The 14,709-nt window shown below is 42.5% G+C and overlaps 1 protein-coding gene and 2 pseudogenes across 4 annotated transcripts in view; 2 read left to right on the plus strand and 1 right to left on the minus strand.

The window, feature by feature from the left end:
* The window catches only part of INO80 (INO80 complex ATPase subunit), a 160,439-nt gene that overhangs the window by 35,070 nt on the left and 110,660 nt on the right, over window positions 1-14,709 (plus strand). For both annotated transcript variants that reach the window (XM_080645600.1, XM_080645601.1), the window contains exons 2-5: window positions 6,488-6,673; window positions 6,915-7,084; window positions 7,176-7,243; window positions 11,073-11,261. In XM_080645600.1, coding sequence (XP_080501726.1) covers window positions 6,531-6,673; window positions 6,915-7,084; window positions 7,176-7,243; window positions 11,073-11,261 — 570 coding nt within the window. In that variant the 5' untranslated portion in view covers window positions 6,488-6,530. The remainder of the gene's footprint in view (window positions 1-6,487; window positions 6,674-6,914; window positions 7,085-7,175; window positions 7,244-11,072; window positions 11,262-14,709) is intronic.
* Window positions 1,085-2,085, plus strand: LOC308253217 (cathepsin L2-like; annotated as a pseudogene). The gene has a single exon. The product of its transcript is annotated as a cathepsin L2-like (transcript).
* On the minus strand, window positions 11,884-12,236 carry LOC308236208 (DNA-directed RNA polymerases I, II, and III subunit RPABC1-like; annotated as a pseudogene). Its single transcript has one exon. The product of its transcript is annotated as a DNA-directed RNA polymerases I, II, and III subunit RPABC1-like (transcript).

Consider the following 14,709-nt stretch of genomic DNA (forward strand, 5'->3'; position numbering starts at 1 on the left):
TTTTGTCAAATGTTAATTGACCTTATAGAAATGGGTTTATTTCTGGGCTCTCTGTTCTGTTCCATTCATCTATGTGTCTGTTTCTAAAACCGTTACCATGCTATTTTGATTACTAGAGCCTTGTAGTATAGTTTGATATCAATCAGGTCTCATGATACCTCCAACTTTGTTCTTCTTTCTCAAGTTTGCTGTGGCTATTATTTGCCATCTTTTGTGGTTCCATCTAAATTTTAGGATTATTTATTATCTGGTTCTGTGAAAAATGCTATTGGTATTTTGATAGGGATTGCATTGAATTGTAGATTGCTTAGGGCAGTGGTCAGCAAACTGCGGCTCGTGAGCCGCGGTTTGCCGCTCTGTTGACTAATGAGTTTGCCGACCACTGGGATAGGGGCTTAATCATAAGGAACAACAACAGCCTGTAATTATTGGAATCGAGAGTCTAGGTCAGTGGTTGGCAAACTCATTAGTCAACAGAGCGGCAAAACGCGGCTCGCGAGCTGCATGTGGCTCGCGAGCCGCAGTTTACCGACCACTGGCTTAGGGTATTTTAATGATGTTAATTCTTCCTATATATGAGCACAGTGTATGTTTCCATTTATTTGTATATTTTTCAGTTTCTTTCTTCAGTGTCTTATAATTTTCCGAGTATATGTCTTTTATCTCCTTGGTTAAATTTATTCCTATGTACCTTTTTTGTTGTTGTTGCAATAGTAAATTGGGTTGTTTTCTTTCTTCCTTTAAAAAAAATATCTTTATTGATTTCAGAGAGGAAGGGAGAGGGGAAGAGAGATAGAAACATCCATGATGAGAGAGAATCATTGATTGGCTGCCTCCTGCACGTCCGCCACTGGGGATCAAGTCCGCAACCCGGGCATGTGCCCTTGACCAGAATCGAACCTAGGACCCTTTAGACCGCAGGCTGACGCTCTGTCCACTGAGCCAAACCAGCTAGGGCTGCATTGTTTTCTTAATATCTTTCTGATAGTTCATTATTGGTGTATAAAAATGCCACTGATGGGAGATCCTGGACCAGTATGTGCTGACTGTGCCTGCTCTGCTGCACTCTCGAAGGTTTTGAAACATGAATCCTTCATTCTTCTTGATTGCCCTTTACTTAGGAATAGCTTCAGCTTCTCCAAAAGTTGATGGAAGTTTAGAGGCACAACGGCACCGATGGCAGGCAACACACAGTAAGCTATATGGCTCGAATGAAGAAGGATGGAGGAGAACAGTGTGGGAGAAGAATATGAAAATGATTCACCTGCACAACCAGGAATACAACCTAGGGAGACAGAGCTTCACCTTGGCAATGAAGGCTTTTGGTGACATGACCAACAAAGAATTCACGTAGGTGATGAATGGCCATCAAAACTAGAAGCACAAGAAAAGGAGAGTGTTCTGGGAACCTTACGTTGCTGAAATCCTCCCAACTGTGGATTGGAGAGAAGCAGGCTATGTAACTCCCGTGAAGAACCAGGGTCACTGTGGTTCTTGTTGGGCAGTTAGTGCAACTGATGCCCTTGAAGGACAGATATTCCGGAAAACTGGCAGACTTATCTCATTGAGTGAGCAGAACCTTGTGGACTGCTCTAGGCTCAAGGCAATGAGGGCTGCAATGGTGGCCTAATGGATAATGCCTTCCAGTATGTTAAGTCCAATGGATGCCTGGACTCAGAGGAGTCCTATCCATATCATGCAAAGGTTGGACCCTGCAAATACAGGCCCGAGGATTCTATTGCCAGTGACACTGGCTTCGTGGACATCCCTGAGCAGGAGAGTGCCCTCATGAAGGCAGTGGCAACCGTGGGGCCCATCTCTGTTGCTATAGATGCAAGCCATCTTAGCTTTTGGTTCTTTGAAGATGGCATTTATTATGAGCGGCACTGTAGCAGCATAGATCTAGATCATGGTGTACTGGTGGTTGGCTATGGCTTTGAAGGAAAAGAATCAAGTAACAATAAATATTGGATTGTCAAGAACATCTGGGGTAAAGCTTGGGGCAAGAATGGCTACATAAAGATGGCCAAAGACCGGAACAACCACTGTGGAATCGCCACCGTGGCCAGCTATCCTACTGTGTGAGATGATGGTGATAAAAGAAAGACTTGATTGAGAACAGGATATCCAGAGGAGGAATTTTTATCTTAAAACTGACCACATTTTACTTAATGGGATACAACACTTGAATCTTGAAGATCCAAACTGTGATTTGAATTCTGTTATGTTTTACATTGGTAAAATGTTACCACTTCTTTTATAAGGATGTATAAATTGTTACCTTTTAAAATAAAAATTTTAATTATTTTTAATCCTCAATAAAAAGCCGATTTCTGAATATTAATTTTGTATCCTGCTACTTGCCAAATTCATTTATTAGATCTACAATTTTTTTAGTGGACTCTTTAGGGTTTTCTATGTATAATATCACGTCATCTGCAAATAATGACAGTTTTACTTTCTTCTTTCAAATTTGGGTGCCTTTTATTTCTTCTTATCTGACTGCTATGGCTAGTACTTCCAGTGCTATGTTGAATAAGAGTTGTGAAAGTGGACATCTCTGTCTTGCTCCTTGATCTTAAGGGAAATGCTTTTAGATTTTGCCCATTGAGTATGATCTAGGCTTTGGGTTTGTCATATGTGGTGGCCTTTATTATGTTGAGGGTATAATATCTCAATTACCACTTTGCTAAGAGTTTTTATCAAAATGGTTGCTGGATTTTATCAAATGTTTTTTTCTGCATCTAATGATATGATCATGTGATTTTTATCCTTCATTTTGTTTATGTGATGTATTACATTTATTGATTTGTGAATATTATTTCAATCTTGCATCCACAGAATAAATTCTACTAGGTATGGTGTATAATCCTTTTAATGTATTGCTAGATCTGGTTTGTTAATATTTTGTTTAGGATTTTAGCATCTGTGTTCATCAGGGATATTGGCTATATAGTTTTCTTTCTTTGTAGTATTTTTATTTGGTTTTGGAATTAGGATAATGCTGGCCTCATAAAAGATCTTGGAAGTCTATCCTCCTTTTGAATTTTTTGGAATAATTTGAGAAAGGTGTTCTTTTTTAAAAAAAATATATTTTTTATTGATTTCATAGAGGAAGGGAGAGGAAGAGAGAGAGAAACATCAATGATGAGAGAGAATCATCCATTGGCTGTCTCCTGCATGCCCCCTACTGGGGATCAAGCCCACAACTTGGGCATGTGCCCTGGCCAGGAATTGAACTATGACCTCCTGGGGGCATGCAGGAGGCAGCTGATCGATGATTCTCTCTCATTATTGACGTTTCTATTTCTCTCTCCCTCCCTTTTCCTCTCTGAAATCAATAAAAAATATATATATTTTAAAAAAGATACTACGGTTTCTTTGAAAGCATATACCTTAGTTTGTTGGATAATGAAATTTATTTTTAAATTTATTATTGTTAAAAGTATTACAGATGTTCCCTTTTTTGCCCCATTGACCCCCCCTCAGACCTTTACCACATTATTGTCTGTGACAATGGTTTATGCATAGATTATGTACTTTTATTTATTTATTTATTTTTTTAAATTTAATAAATCTTTATTGTTCAGATAATTACAATTGTTTCTCCTTTTTCCCCCCATAGCTCCCCTCCACCTGGTTCCCACCCCACCCTTTGCCCTTACCTCCCCCCACACTGTCCTCATCCATAGGTGTACGATTTTTGTCCAGTCTCTTCTTGCACCCCCCATTCCCCTTTCCCCCTGAGAATTATCAGTCCACTCCCTTTCTATGCCCCTGATTCTATTATATTCACCAGTTTATTCTGTTCCTCAAATTTTTAATTCACTTGATTTTTAGGTTCACTTGTTGATAGATATGTATTTGTTGTTCATAATTTTTCTCTTTACTTTTTTCTTCTTCCTCATCTTAAAGAATACCTTTCAGCATTTCATATAATACTGGTTTGGTGGTGATGAACTCCTTTAGCTTTTTCTTATCTGTGAAGCTCTTTAACTGACCTTCCATTCTGAATAATAGCTTTGCTGGGTAGAGTAGTCTTGGTTGTAGGTTCTTGCTGTTCATCACTTTGAATATTTCTTGCCACTCCCTTCTGGCCTGCATAGTTTCTGTTGAGAAATCAGCTGACAGTCGTATGGGTGCTCCCTTGTAGGTAATTAACTGTTTTTCTCTTGCTGCTTTTAATATTCTCTCTTTGTCTTTTGCTCTTGGCATTTTAATTATGATGTGTCTTGGTGTGGTCCTCTTTGGATTCCTTTTGTTTGGGGTTCTGTGCGCTTCCTGGACTTATTTCTTTCACCAGGCGGGGGAAGTTTTCAGTCATTATTTCTTCCAATAGGTTTTCAGTATCTTGCTCTCTCTCTTCTTCTGGCACCCCCATAATTCTGATGTTGGTACGCTTAAAGTTGTCCCAGAGGCTTCTTACACTATCTTCAACTTTTTGAATTCTTTTTTCTTTTTTTTGCTTTTCCGGTTGAGTGTTTTTTGCTTCTTTGTATTTCAGTTCTTTGACTTGATTCTTGCGTTCCTCTAGTTTGCTGTTGGGTCTCTGTATAATATTTTTTATTTCAGTCAGTGTATGTTTAATTTCTAGTTGGTCCTTTTTCATATCTTCGAGGGTCTTGTTGTATTTATCGGCCTTTTCTAGGATATTCTTGAAGAGCCTTATAACCGTGGTTTTGAATTCTATATCCAGTCGTTTGTTTTCCTCCATTTCTTTCGTTTGTGATCTGTTTCTTCGTCTCCCCATTTTTCACTGCTTTGCTGAGTTGGTAGAGTAGCTTTGTGTGCTAGGTTTCCTATATGGCCTAGTGGGTCGGCCTCCCCAGTTAACCTGAGGTGGACACTCTTGGTGCACCCCTTTGTGGACTGTGTGTACAGCCTTGTTGTAGTTAAGTCTTGATTGTTGTTGGTATCATGGGGAGGAATTGACCTGCAGGCCAGTTGGCTGTGAGGATCAGCTGTGTCTATGCTGGGAGAAGTTCGGTGCTGGAGACAGCCTTATAGGATTAGCCTTGCCAGATTGCAAAAGCCTTTGTGCTCAGCTTGGAAGGGGTGGAGTCTCAGGGCGGGGCAGACAGTCTTGGCTTCCCGTCAGCCCTGCCCTTGGGCGGGTCTCCAGACCTCTGCCTTCCGAGGTTCCCGAGTTTCCTGAGTTTCCGCCTTACAGTCCAGATTTCCCTGGTAAGAGCGTAGGTCCCCAGGGGCTCGCCCGGATCTGCGGTTCAGTGCAGTCAGGAGCCTCTGACTCCCCTCTGCCAGGGATAGCCCGTGGCAACCTCCACAGTCAGTCTTTGTGTGCACTCACGCCTCCAGACCCCTGCCCCTGCTGCTGCTGCTCCCCTGAGTCTCCGAGTCTCTGTGTGCCTTTCTCTCTACCTGACAGTCCAAACTCCCCCTGTGTGAGCCTGGGTCCACAGGGTTTCGCCCGGAACTGAGGTTCACTGCAGTCGGAACTGGGGTTCAGTGCAGTCGGGGGCTTCTTTCCCCCTTCCGCCAGAGAAAGCCAGCCAGGCACTCCACCGCTCTTCCTCTCTGTGCGCGCGTGTCTCCGTACCTCTGCTTTTTGCCGCTCCTTCTCCCTGAGATTTCCTCTTTCCTTCTAGTTGTAGAATTTCCACTCAGCCAGCTTTCCTGTGGTTCTGGATGGTGTCCGTTCTATCTTTTAGTTGTAGTTTGAAATTGTTGTGCGGGGCAGCAGTTTAGGTGCTTACCTATGCCGCCATCTTGGTTTCTCCTCAGATTATGTACTTTTAAAACATTTACCATTTATTGAGTACTCATGGTATATCAGAGGATAATCTAATTGCTCTATATTATCTTTTTAATCCTGGCTCAACCTCTTAATATTTTAAAGATGGAAAATTGTTACACTGATTGTTTCTCTAATGAAGATATTCTGTCTCTAACATTGTCTTTAACAACTTAAAGTAGCAAAGAGAATACTCAGGCTATACTATGTCTCTTGTCCTCACTTTTATTCTTTTTGCTCCAGTTTTCTAAATCATTTCTAAATCTTGTACTTTGTGGCATGTCTACAAGGGATGTAAAATACTCTCCCAATATATCTATTCTCTTGTAAATGGAATACGTCACACATATGTACAAATGTAAATGTAAAATGAAAAAAAAGGGAGCAGTTGTTGAAGGTGATGTGAGGTGTATAAGAGTGAGCTTGTGGTATAGATTTGGATTAATGTTAGTAATTGTTCATTGTAGGGCAAAGAGAAATGGGTATAAATTGTAAGGTATGGTTTCAAAGAAGTGTAGTGTGAATTTCCATTGTGACATGGGACATTTTTTCTGTATTTTGACGTTCTCATCCCTTTAACTTCTGCCTTTGCATTAGAAGGCAGTGCCTATTGTGAGCTTTATAATGATCTTTCTATAGACAAGGTTTGATTTCTTTTGACATTTTATAAGAAACAGTTATGATAACGGGACCATAATAGTATTTCATTTTTCACTACTTACCTCCATTCTATAGCCGTGCAGTCAGAGACCCTTGTGCATGAAGACAGATTTGTTCTATGGCCTCGGAGTTGGGTGCCGGGGACGATGGCGGCTGCACTGAGCTGGCAAAGCCCCTCTATCTTCAGTACCTGGAGAGGGCCCTCCGGTTGGACCATTTCCTGCGACAGACATCAGCCATCTTCAACCGGAATATTTCTAGGTATGTTAGTCCATCTTCCCACTATGATGTTTAGTCATATTTCTGATTCCCATTTTCACAGTAGGTTTTAGGGTTAAAATACTTCATGATTTTTAGCATGTTTGATATGTTTCCTTTCAAATAAAACTGAACTTTTTCAAACAATTAGTTTCTCCTATAAAATGTTCAGTCTACTAACCATAAATTATAATATTTTGCTGGGTCAGCCCCGATTGTGGATTCACCATTCTTTAATTTCTAGTGATGAAAGTGAAGATGGACTGGATGACAGTAACCCTTTATTGCCTCAGTCTGGGGATCCCTTAATACAAGTTAAGGAAGAACCTCCAAATTCATTGCTTGGTGAAACTTCTGGAGCAAGCAGTTCTGGAATGTTAAACACGTACTCATTGAATGGAGTTCTACAGTCAGGTCAGTATGGTGTGAGATCCTTCTTTGGACTATCAGTTCTTTTGGGGTAGTCATCCTTTCATTTTATTATTCTTTCTGTTTCTTTACACAGAATCAAAATCTGACAAAGGGAATTTATATAATTTCTCTAAGTTGAAGAAAAGCAGGAAGTGGCTAAAGGTAAGAGAAGACAGAATGTTTAGAATTCACATAACCTGTTAACAATAAATAAAAGGAAAAGATACTGATGCATTATGGCACATTGGCAGAAATTTTTATAGACATGAGTTTTTTCTGGGTGTGGTTTTTTGAAGAGATTATAGAGAAGAATCTACAAGACACAATGAAGCTTGTTTTAGTAAACATTGTTGAGTACAAATACATATATATATATATATATAAGAGGCTAATATGCAAAGTGTCCCCTTGGGAGTTCGACCGGGAGACTGGGAGTTCGATCGCTTGCTATGATGTGCGCTGACCACCAGGGGTCAGACGCTCCAACTGGTAGGTTAGCTTGCTGCTGGGGTCCAGCCTGTTGGGACTGAGCTTGACGGGCCGGACATGCCCTGGAGCCCTCCTGTGATCCCTCCCTGGCTGGCCAACCTCTCGTGTCCCTCCCCTATCCCGATCGTGGGTGGGTGGGTGGGCGGGAGGTAATCAACCAAAGACCATCCTATATAATAAAAGGCTAATATGCATATAGACTGAACAGCGGAACGACTAGTTGCTATGACACACACTGACCACCAGGGGGCAGACGCTCAACACAGGAGCTTCCCCCTGGTGGTCAGTGCACTCCCAAAGGGGGAGCTCAGCTCAGGCAGAAGTCCGGCTCATGGCTGGGGAGCACAGCCACGGTGGCGGGAGTCTCTCCCACCTCCGTGGCAGCACTAAGGATGTCCAACTGCCGTCAGTCGGACATCCCCCAATGGGCTCCTGGACTGCCAGAGGGTGCAGGCCAGGCTGAGGGACTCTCCCCCACATGCACGAATTTCGTGCACCAGGCCTCTAGTCTTAGATAAGATTCTTGCCCTTACTGGCTCACATTGTAATCGGGATATTTAATCTACTTTTCATCTGTCCTTGAGTAGTTTATTCACTCACCAAGTGTTGATTAAGTGCATTCTATGTGCCAGATACTGTTGTTCATAGATGGGATTCCTGCCCTGCAGAGCTTACATTCTAATGAAGGGAGGCAGTGAGTAAGCCTGTAAACAAATAAATAAATATGGCTTTAAAGAAGTAACATTTTAACGATTTCTCAATGATCAGAGAGAACTATGTGAAGGTTTAAGATGTGAGCATTTCAATCAGAAGGAATAACTGCAAAAGTTCTGAGAAAGGAAGCAACTCAATATGTTTGAGGGAGAAAGAAAACTCCTATACCTGGGGGACAGTGAATAAGGTGATGGTAGAAGATGAGGTTAGCGAACCTGATCACTTAGGGCCTTTGTACACCATGTCAATGAATTTGTATTTTACTCTAGTTACAGTAGTAAGTTATTAGAGTCTTTATAAGCAAGAGAGTGGTACCGTATGGTTAAGACGCTTACAAGATTACTGTCATTGGCCAAACTGAGTTAAGGATAGCATTTCTTCTATTGAAACTAATTTTTCTCTATTTCATACTTTATTGTTAAGAATGTAAAGTAACTTAAAAGTATTCTTTTGTTATTATCAATAGAAGAATGGAAAGTAACTTAAAGGTATTCTTTTATTATTATCAATAGGCCCTTTTAAAAACTCAAGTGCAAAAGTCCAGATTTGTTTCAGATCAGTGAGGCTTTAAGCTGTTGGGAATGCAGAAATCTTTGTTTAGCCACCACATTTTTTAAAAATATATTTTTATTGATTTTTGAGAGGAAGGGAGAGGGAGAGAGAGATAGAAACATCAGTGATGAGAGAGAATCATTGATTGGCTGCCTCCTGCACGCCCCCTACTGGGGATCGAGCCCACAACCCAGGCATGTGCCCTGGACTGGAATCGAACCCGGGATCCTTCAGTCCGCAGGCTGATGCTCTATCCACTGAGCCAAACTGGCTAGGGCTAGCCATCACATTTTTAAAAACCAAGATAAAATTCTCATGCCATAAAATCTACCCCTTTAAAAAAATGTATGATTTAGTGATTTCTGGTATATTCATAAAGTTTTGTGCATCAATCATCACTGTCTAATAACAATATTTTCATCACTCCAGAAAGAAACCTCTGTACTCATTAGCATTTTCTCCCCATTCTCTACATCCTCAGCCTCTGGCAACCACTAATCTGTTTTCTGTCTATGGATTTGCCTCTTCGGGATATTTCATATAAACAGAATCATATAATATGTTGCCTTTTGTGTCTGGCTTCTTTCACTTAGCATAACATTTTCAAACTTCATTCATGTTGTGGCACATATCAGTACATTATTCCTTTTTATTGATGAATAATATTTGATTATCTGTATAATACCACATTTTGTTTATCCATTCATGAATGAATTTGGGGATGGTTTCTTTACTAGCCATCACAGCTTGCTTTCTATATTCTTTTATATCCTACTAGAGGCCTGGTGCATGGATTCGTGCACCGGTGGGGTCCCTTGGCCTGGCCTGCAGGGATGGGGCCGAAACCAGCACTCTACATTCCCTGAGGGTCCCGGATTGTGAGAGGGCGGTTCTTGAGTGACACATCCCAGAATCAGGCTCCCTCCTCTCTTCTCCCAGTATTATGTCGCTTTCTGAATCTGTTTCGTATCTTCCATCTCACTTTACCCTACGTTTGAAGGTAACTGATGACTTGTAGGCATTTGGCTTCAAAATGCAATTATTTAGCAAACAGGATTTACTAAGCCTGGAATCTAGTTAGCCTAGGGCAGGACCCTGCTCAATGTCAGGCTTCCCCACCCAGGCCCTTCCACCCAAGTGGAGTCCTGTGACAGTAGGAACCTCCTTCTTCCCACTTGAGCTGCTCCTTTGCCTCCTTCCTTCCCTAAAGGTTGCCTACTGGCGCTACTGTCCACCTGGAAGGACGGAAGCCGCGGCCGGTTTCCCAGCTGAGAGTGGTAGCGGGAAAATTCACTGCCTCCACTGGAAATCGATATTAAGCGGGTGGGCCAGCAAGGGCTTTAGATGTCAGGGCCACAGCCAATAGGTCCTGCATGTCTCATCATTTAGCTAATTGAGTTGAAAAGTTTCTGTAAGGGCCAGACCCACGACCTCTGCAATGGGCTAGAGGCCTGGTGGGGAGCCAGACCCAAAGTGGGGAGCCAATGGGCTAGAGGCCCGGTGCACAGATTCGTGCATCGGCGGGGTCCCTTGGTCTGGCCTGAGGGGATTGGGCTGAAACCGGCTTTCTGACATCTCCCAAGGGGTCCCGGATTGCGAGAGGGCGGTTCTCGGGTGATGCACCCTGGAATTGGGCTCTCTCCTCTCTGGTTCTGATTCACCAGAGAACCGCAGCTGCCAAGTCACCGCAGCTCGGCAGCTCCTGTATTGAGTGTCTGCCCCCTGGTGGTCAGTGCGTGTCATAGTTACTGGTTGGCCAGTTGGCTGGTCACTTAGGCTTTTATATATATAGATAGCTTTTTTGGGGTTTTGTTTTTGCTTTGGTATTTGACATTTAGTTAAACTATCATATATATAGTGTAAGTAGTTAGTAAAATCTAGCTTTGTTGACATTTATAGCATTTCCCATGTTTTAGTGCTCTTTAATTTGTGTGTACTGGGTTTAATGGGTATCCTTTTGTTTTTCAGTTGGATTGGCAAAGAATAGTATAAGGGAACCTGGAATGACTGCCCTCCAGCTATTTTTGTCATTGTTTTTGGATCTGGAAAAAAATGCTTTTGTTGTCTTGGGGTGGTGAACACACAGTACAATATATACAGATGTTGTATTACAGAATTGTACACTTGAAATCCATATAATTTTATTAACCAATATCACCCCAATAAATTCAATTAAAAAATTATTGTATTGTAAAAGGAATGGTTTCAAAGCAGTTCCATTTCCTCCCTTTTTCAGAACATTCTGCTAAGTGATGAATCCAGTGAGGCAGATTCTCAGAGTGAAGAGAATGATGAAGAAGAGGAAGAAGAGGAAGAAGAAGAGGAGGAGGAAGAACTCAATCTCAACAGAGAAGAACTTCATAACATGCTGCGGCTGCACAAATATAAGAAACTACACCAGAATAAATATAGTAAAGACAAGGAGGTAAGAGTTTCAGGAGACATTGCAGACCTTCATACTGGGTATTTATCCTCTGGGTTATATTCATTGAAGATACATCATTTTTTTTTTTTTTTTTTTTTACTCAAAACACCTTTAATTTAAAAACACTCAGCTTCAATACCAACTCAAATCCAGATGTGTTTTAATCTCCCTGCCTGCTGACCTCAGAGTGCACAACCTGTCAAGGATAGGGCCACTGTGAGAGGAGTATGGAGAACGGAAGCTGGAAGTGGGGGCTTACCCCGAAGACTCAGACCCAGGTCCCATTTGTGGGGATCCAGCTTGGAGTTCTTGGGAGGGATGGGAAAGAACCTAGGACTGTCTTGGTTGCTAGTTGACTCACTGGCCTCTCCTCAGCATCCTGTCCTCTTGAAGGAACCATTACACAGGATCCCAGGTGGGGCTCAGTGTCAATGTGAGGCCACAAGGGCCTTCAGCCCAGGGAAGGCAAGCACGCAGCCTGCCTTGGGCTCCAGAGGAGCAGCAGGTAGATTTCCAGGGTTGAGCAGATCACAGCAAGGCAGACCATCAGCAGTTCAACTGCTTGGGTAAGATGGCTACAGTCCATTTGCTGTCTCCCAGAGGCTGCTAGGTGGTAGGATGGCTATTGTACCAGCCAGTAGGCGATGTATCGCCTGTGGTTTTGCTTGTCCGGATGATCTTCACTACCTGCCCTCGCTTTATCCCAGAGTAGTGCACCACAGGGTCTTCAGCCTGGATCCTGGGCAGCTGGTTTTCTCGGAGTTTATATCTGGCCAGCAGCTCTGTCACCTCCTCCTTGGTCATGTTGACATGTTCTGGGACCAGCTTGTGCTCCGTGATGTTGATGAGCAGCTCCTGCTGCAGAAACTGTTCCAGGATGTACTTGGGAGCCATGTCGACCAGGATCTGCTTGGCAGAGGGTGTCATGCCCTGCTGCACCACGATGAGGGCTTGGGTGATGTTTTCCTCCTGCATGCGTTGGCAGTACACCTTGATGGTCTTGACCCCCCACCTTGGGCTCCTCTGGGAAAAAGACAAACATCTGGTCAGTGGGGTCATCATTGTGGGCCACTAGCAACGTTGAGGTTCGTGCGCTGTGGCCACCTTTCACTTGGCTTGTTCCCAAACTGGGCCTTGAACTCCTCTAGTGTCTGGTCCAGCTCATCCTGAATCATCAGGTAGCCTCAGTCATGGCACAGCTGCATAATTGTCTTGCAAATCTTCCACAGCAGTATGTCTCCACCTCATCATCTATGCTGCTCACACTCACTGCACCTGTGCTGGCCAGGACCCTTGTGACTGTGCCTCAAGATACATAATTTTAACTTTATATTTAGACTAGAGGATTTGTGCACTGGTGGGGTCCCTCGGCCTGGCTTGCAGGGATCAGGCCGAAACCGGCTCCCCAACATCCTCCAAGGTGTCCTGGATTGTGAGAGGGTGCAGGCCAGTCCATGGGACCCCACCAGTGCACGATCGGAGCCAGGGAGGGTCTGCGGGAGGGCTCCAGGATGTGTCCAGCCTGTCTTGCCCAGTCCTGATCATCCGGACCCCAGCAGCAAGCTAACCTACTGGTCGGACCGTCTGCCTCCTGGTGGTCAGTGCGCATCATAGCGACTGGTCGAACGGTTGAACGAACAGTCAAACACTTAGTATATTAGGCTTTTATTATATAGGGTGGTGGTGGTTGTTAAAATACCTTCATTGAAATATATTTCACACACCAAAAAATTCATGTCCATACAAGGTACACAGTTTAGTGGTTTTTAGTATATTCATAGAGTTGTGTAACTATTACTACTATCTAATTTAGATTATTTTCTCACTCTGAAACGACCGTACTCCCCTTAGCTGTTGCCCTCCCCCCATTCTCTCCATTTCTCTCAGCTCCAGGCAGTCAGTCATCAGTTCACCACTTGTCTCTATAAATGTGTGTATTGTAGATATTTCATACAAGTGGAAAAACATGTGTTCTTTGTATTCAGCTTCTCTCACTAAGCATAATGTTTTCAAATTTTATGTTGTAGCATAAATCCATACTTTGCTTCTTTTTATTGCCAAATATTCCATTGTATGGACATACTGTATTTTATTTGCATCAGTTGATGAACTAATTGGGTTTTTGGTTTTTTTTTTTACTTTTTGGCTGTTATGAATCATACCTATGAATAGTGAGTTGTTTCCACTGTAAGCTGTTATGAGTAGTTCTGCCATGAACATTTGAGTTCAAGTTTTTGGTATGGACATGTCGGCAAACTCATTAGTCAACAGAGCGGCAAATCTCGGCGGCTTGCGAGCCCCAGTTTGCCAACCACTGCTCTAGGTTATATATCTAGGAATCATTGGGTCATATGGTAATTTTATGCTTAACCTTTTAAGGAACTGCCAGATTATTTTCTAAAGTGGCTACACTTGTGGTCGGCAAACCCATTAGTCAACAGAGCGGCAAACCGCGGCTCACGAGCCGCAGTTTGCTGACCACTTGGCTACACCATTTTGAATTTATTGGGCTTTTGTTTGCTTGTTTGTTTTAAATACATTTGCTCTTTGGAAGTGTTCCTATCTTGAAAAAAAAAACTTCTTTTCTTCATATACTAACATTAGATTGATACAGTTTTGTTTTGTTTTTTAAACATATTTTTATGGATTTTAGAGAGGAAGGAAGAGAGAGAAATAGAAACATCAATGATGAGAGAGAATCGTTGATTGCCTCTTGCATGCTCCACACTGGGGTTTGAGCCTGTAACCCAGGCATGTGCCCTGACTGGGAATTGAACCGTGACCTCCTGATTCATAGGTCAGTACTCAACCACTGAGCTATGCTAACCAGGCAAAGCCTCTGATTTTTGTCAGAAGTGTAGCACTTCGTACATAATGGGTAGTAGCATATTTGAAGATCTAAAAACTTCAGATCAGTTAGTTAAGGTCCAGAGTTAGTTCAGAAAACTTTGGGTAATATACTAAAGATAAGCCTGTAGAAGTGATTAACAGTAAGATATCTGACTGTTTTGATTAAGATGAAGAGTTCCTCAAGGTACAATGTTAATGCACTTGGTGCTTGAAATATTTGTGGTTTATTATTATTATTATTTTAAATACATTTTTATTGATTTCAGAGAGGAAGGGAGAGAGAGAGAGAGAAGGAAACATCAAGATGAGAGGGAACCATTGATCAGCTGCCTCCTGCACGCCCCCCACTGTGGATGGAGCCCACAACCCTGGCATGTGCCCTTGACCAGGATTGAACCCATGACCCTTCAATGTGCAGGCTGACACTCTATCCACTGAGCCAAACCATGTAGGGCTATTTGTGGTTTTTTGAATTGAGATAAAACATACATACGGAAATGTTCACAGGTTTTAAGTATACAGTTTGATGAATGCTCATTTAATTTTGACCTTTGACAGGTGACCTTGTAATAGCTCCATGTCACTCTTCTATTCTAGT

This window comes from Plecotus auritus (genome assembly GCF_963455305.1).
Source record: "Plecotus auritus genome assembly, chromosome: 1".
In the NCBI taxonomy this organism is placed as follows: domain Eukaryota; kingdom Metazoa; phylum Chordata; class Mammalia; order Chiroptera; family Vespertilionidae; genus Plecotus; species Plecotus auritus.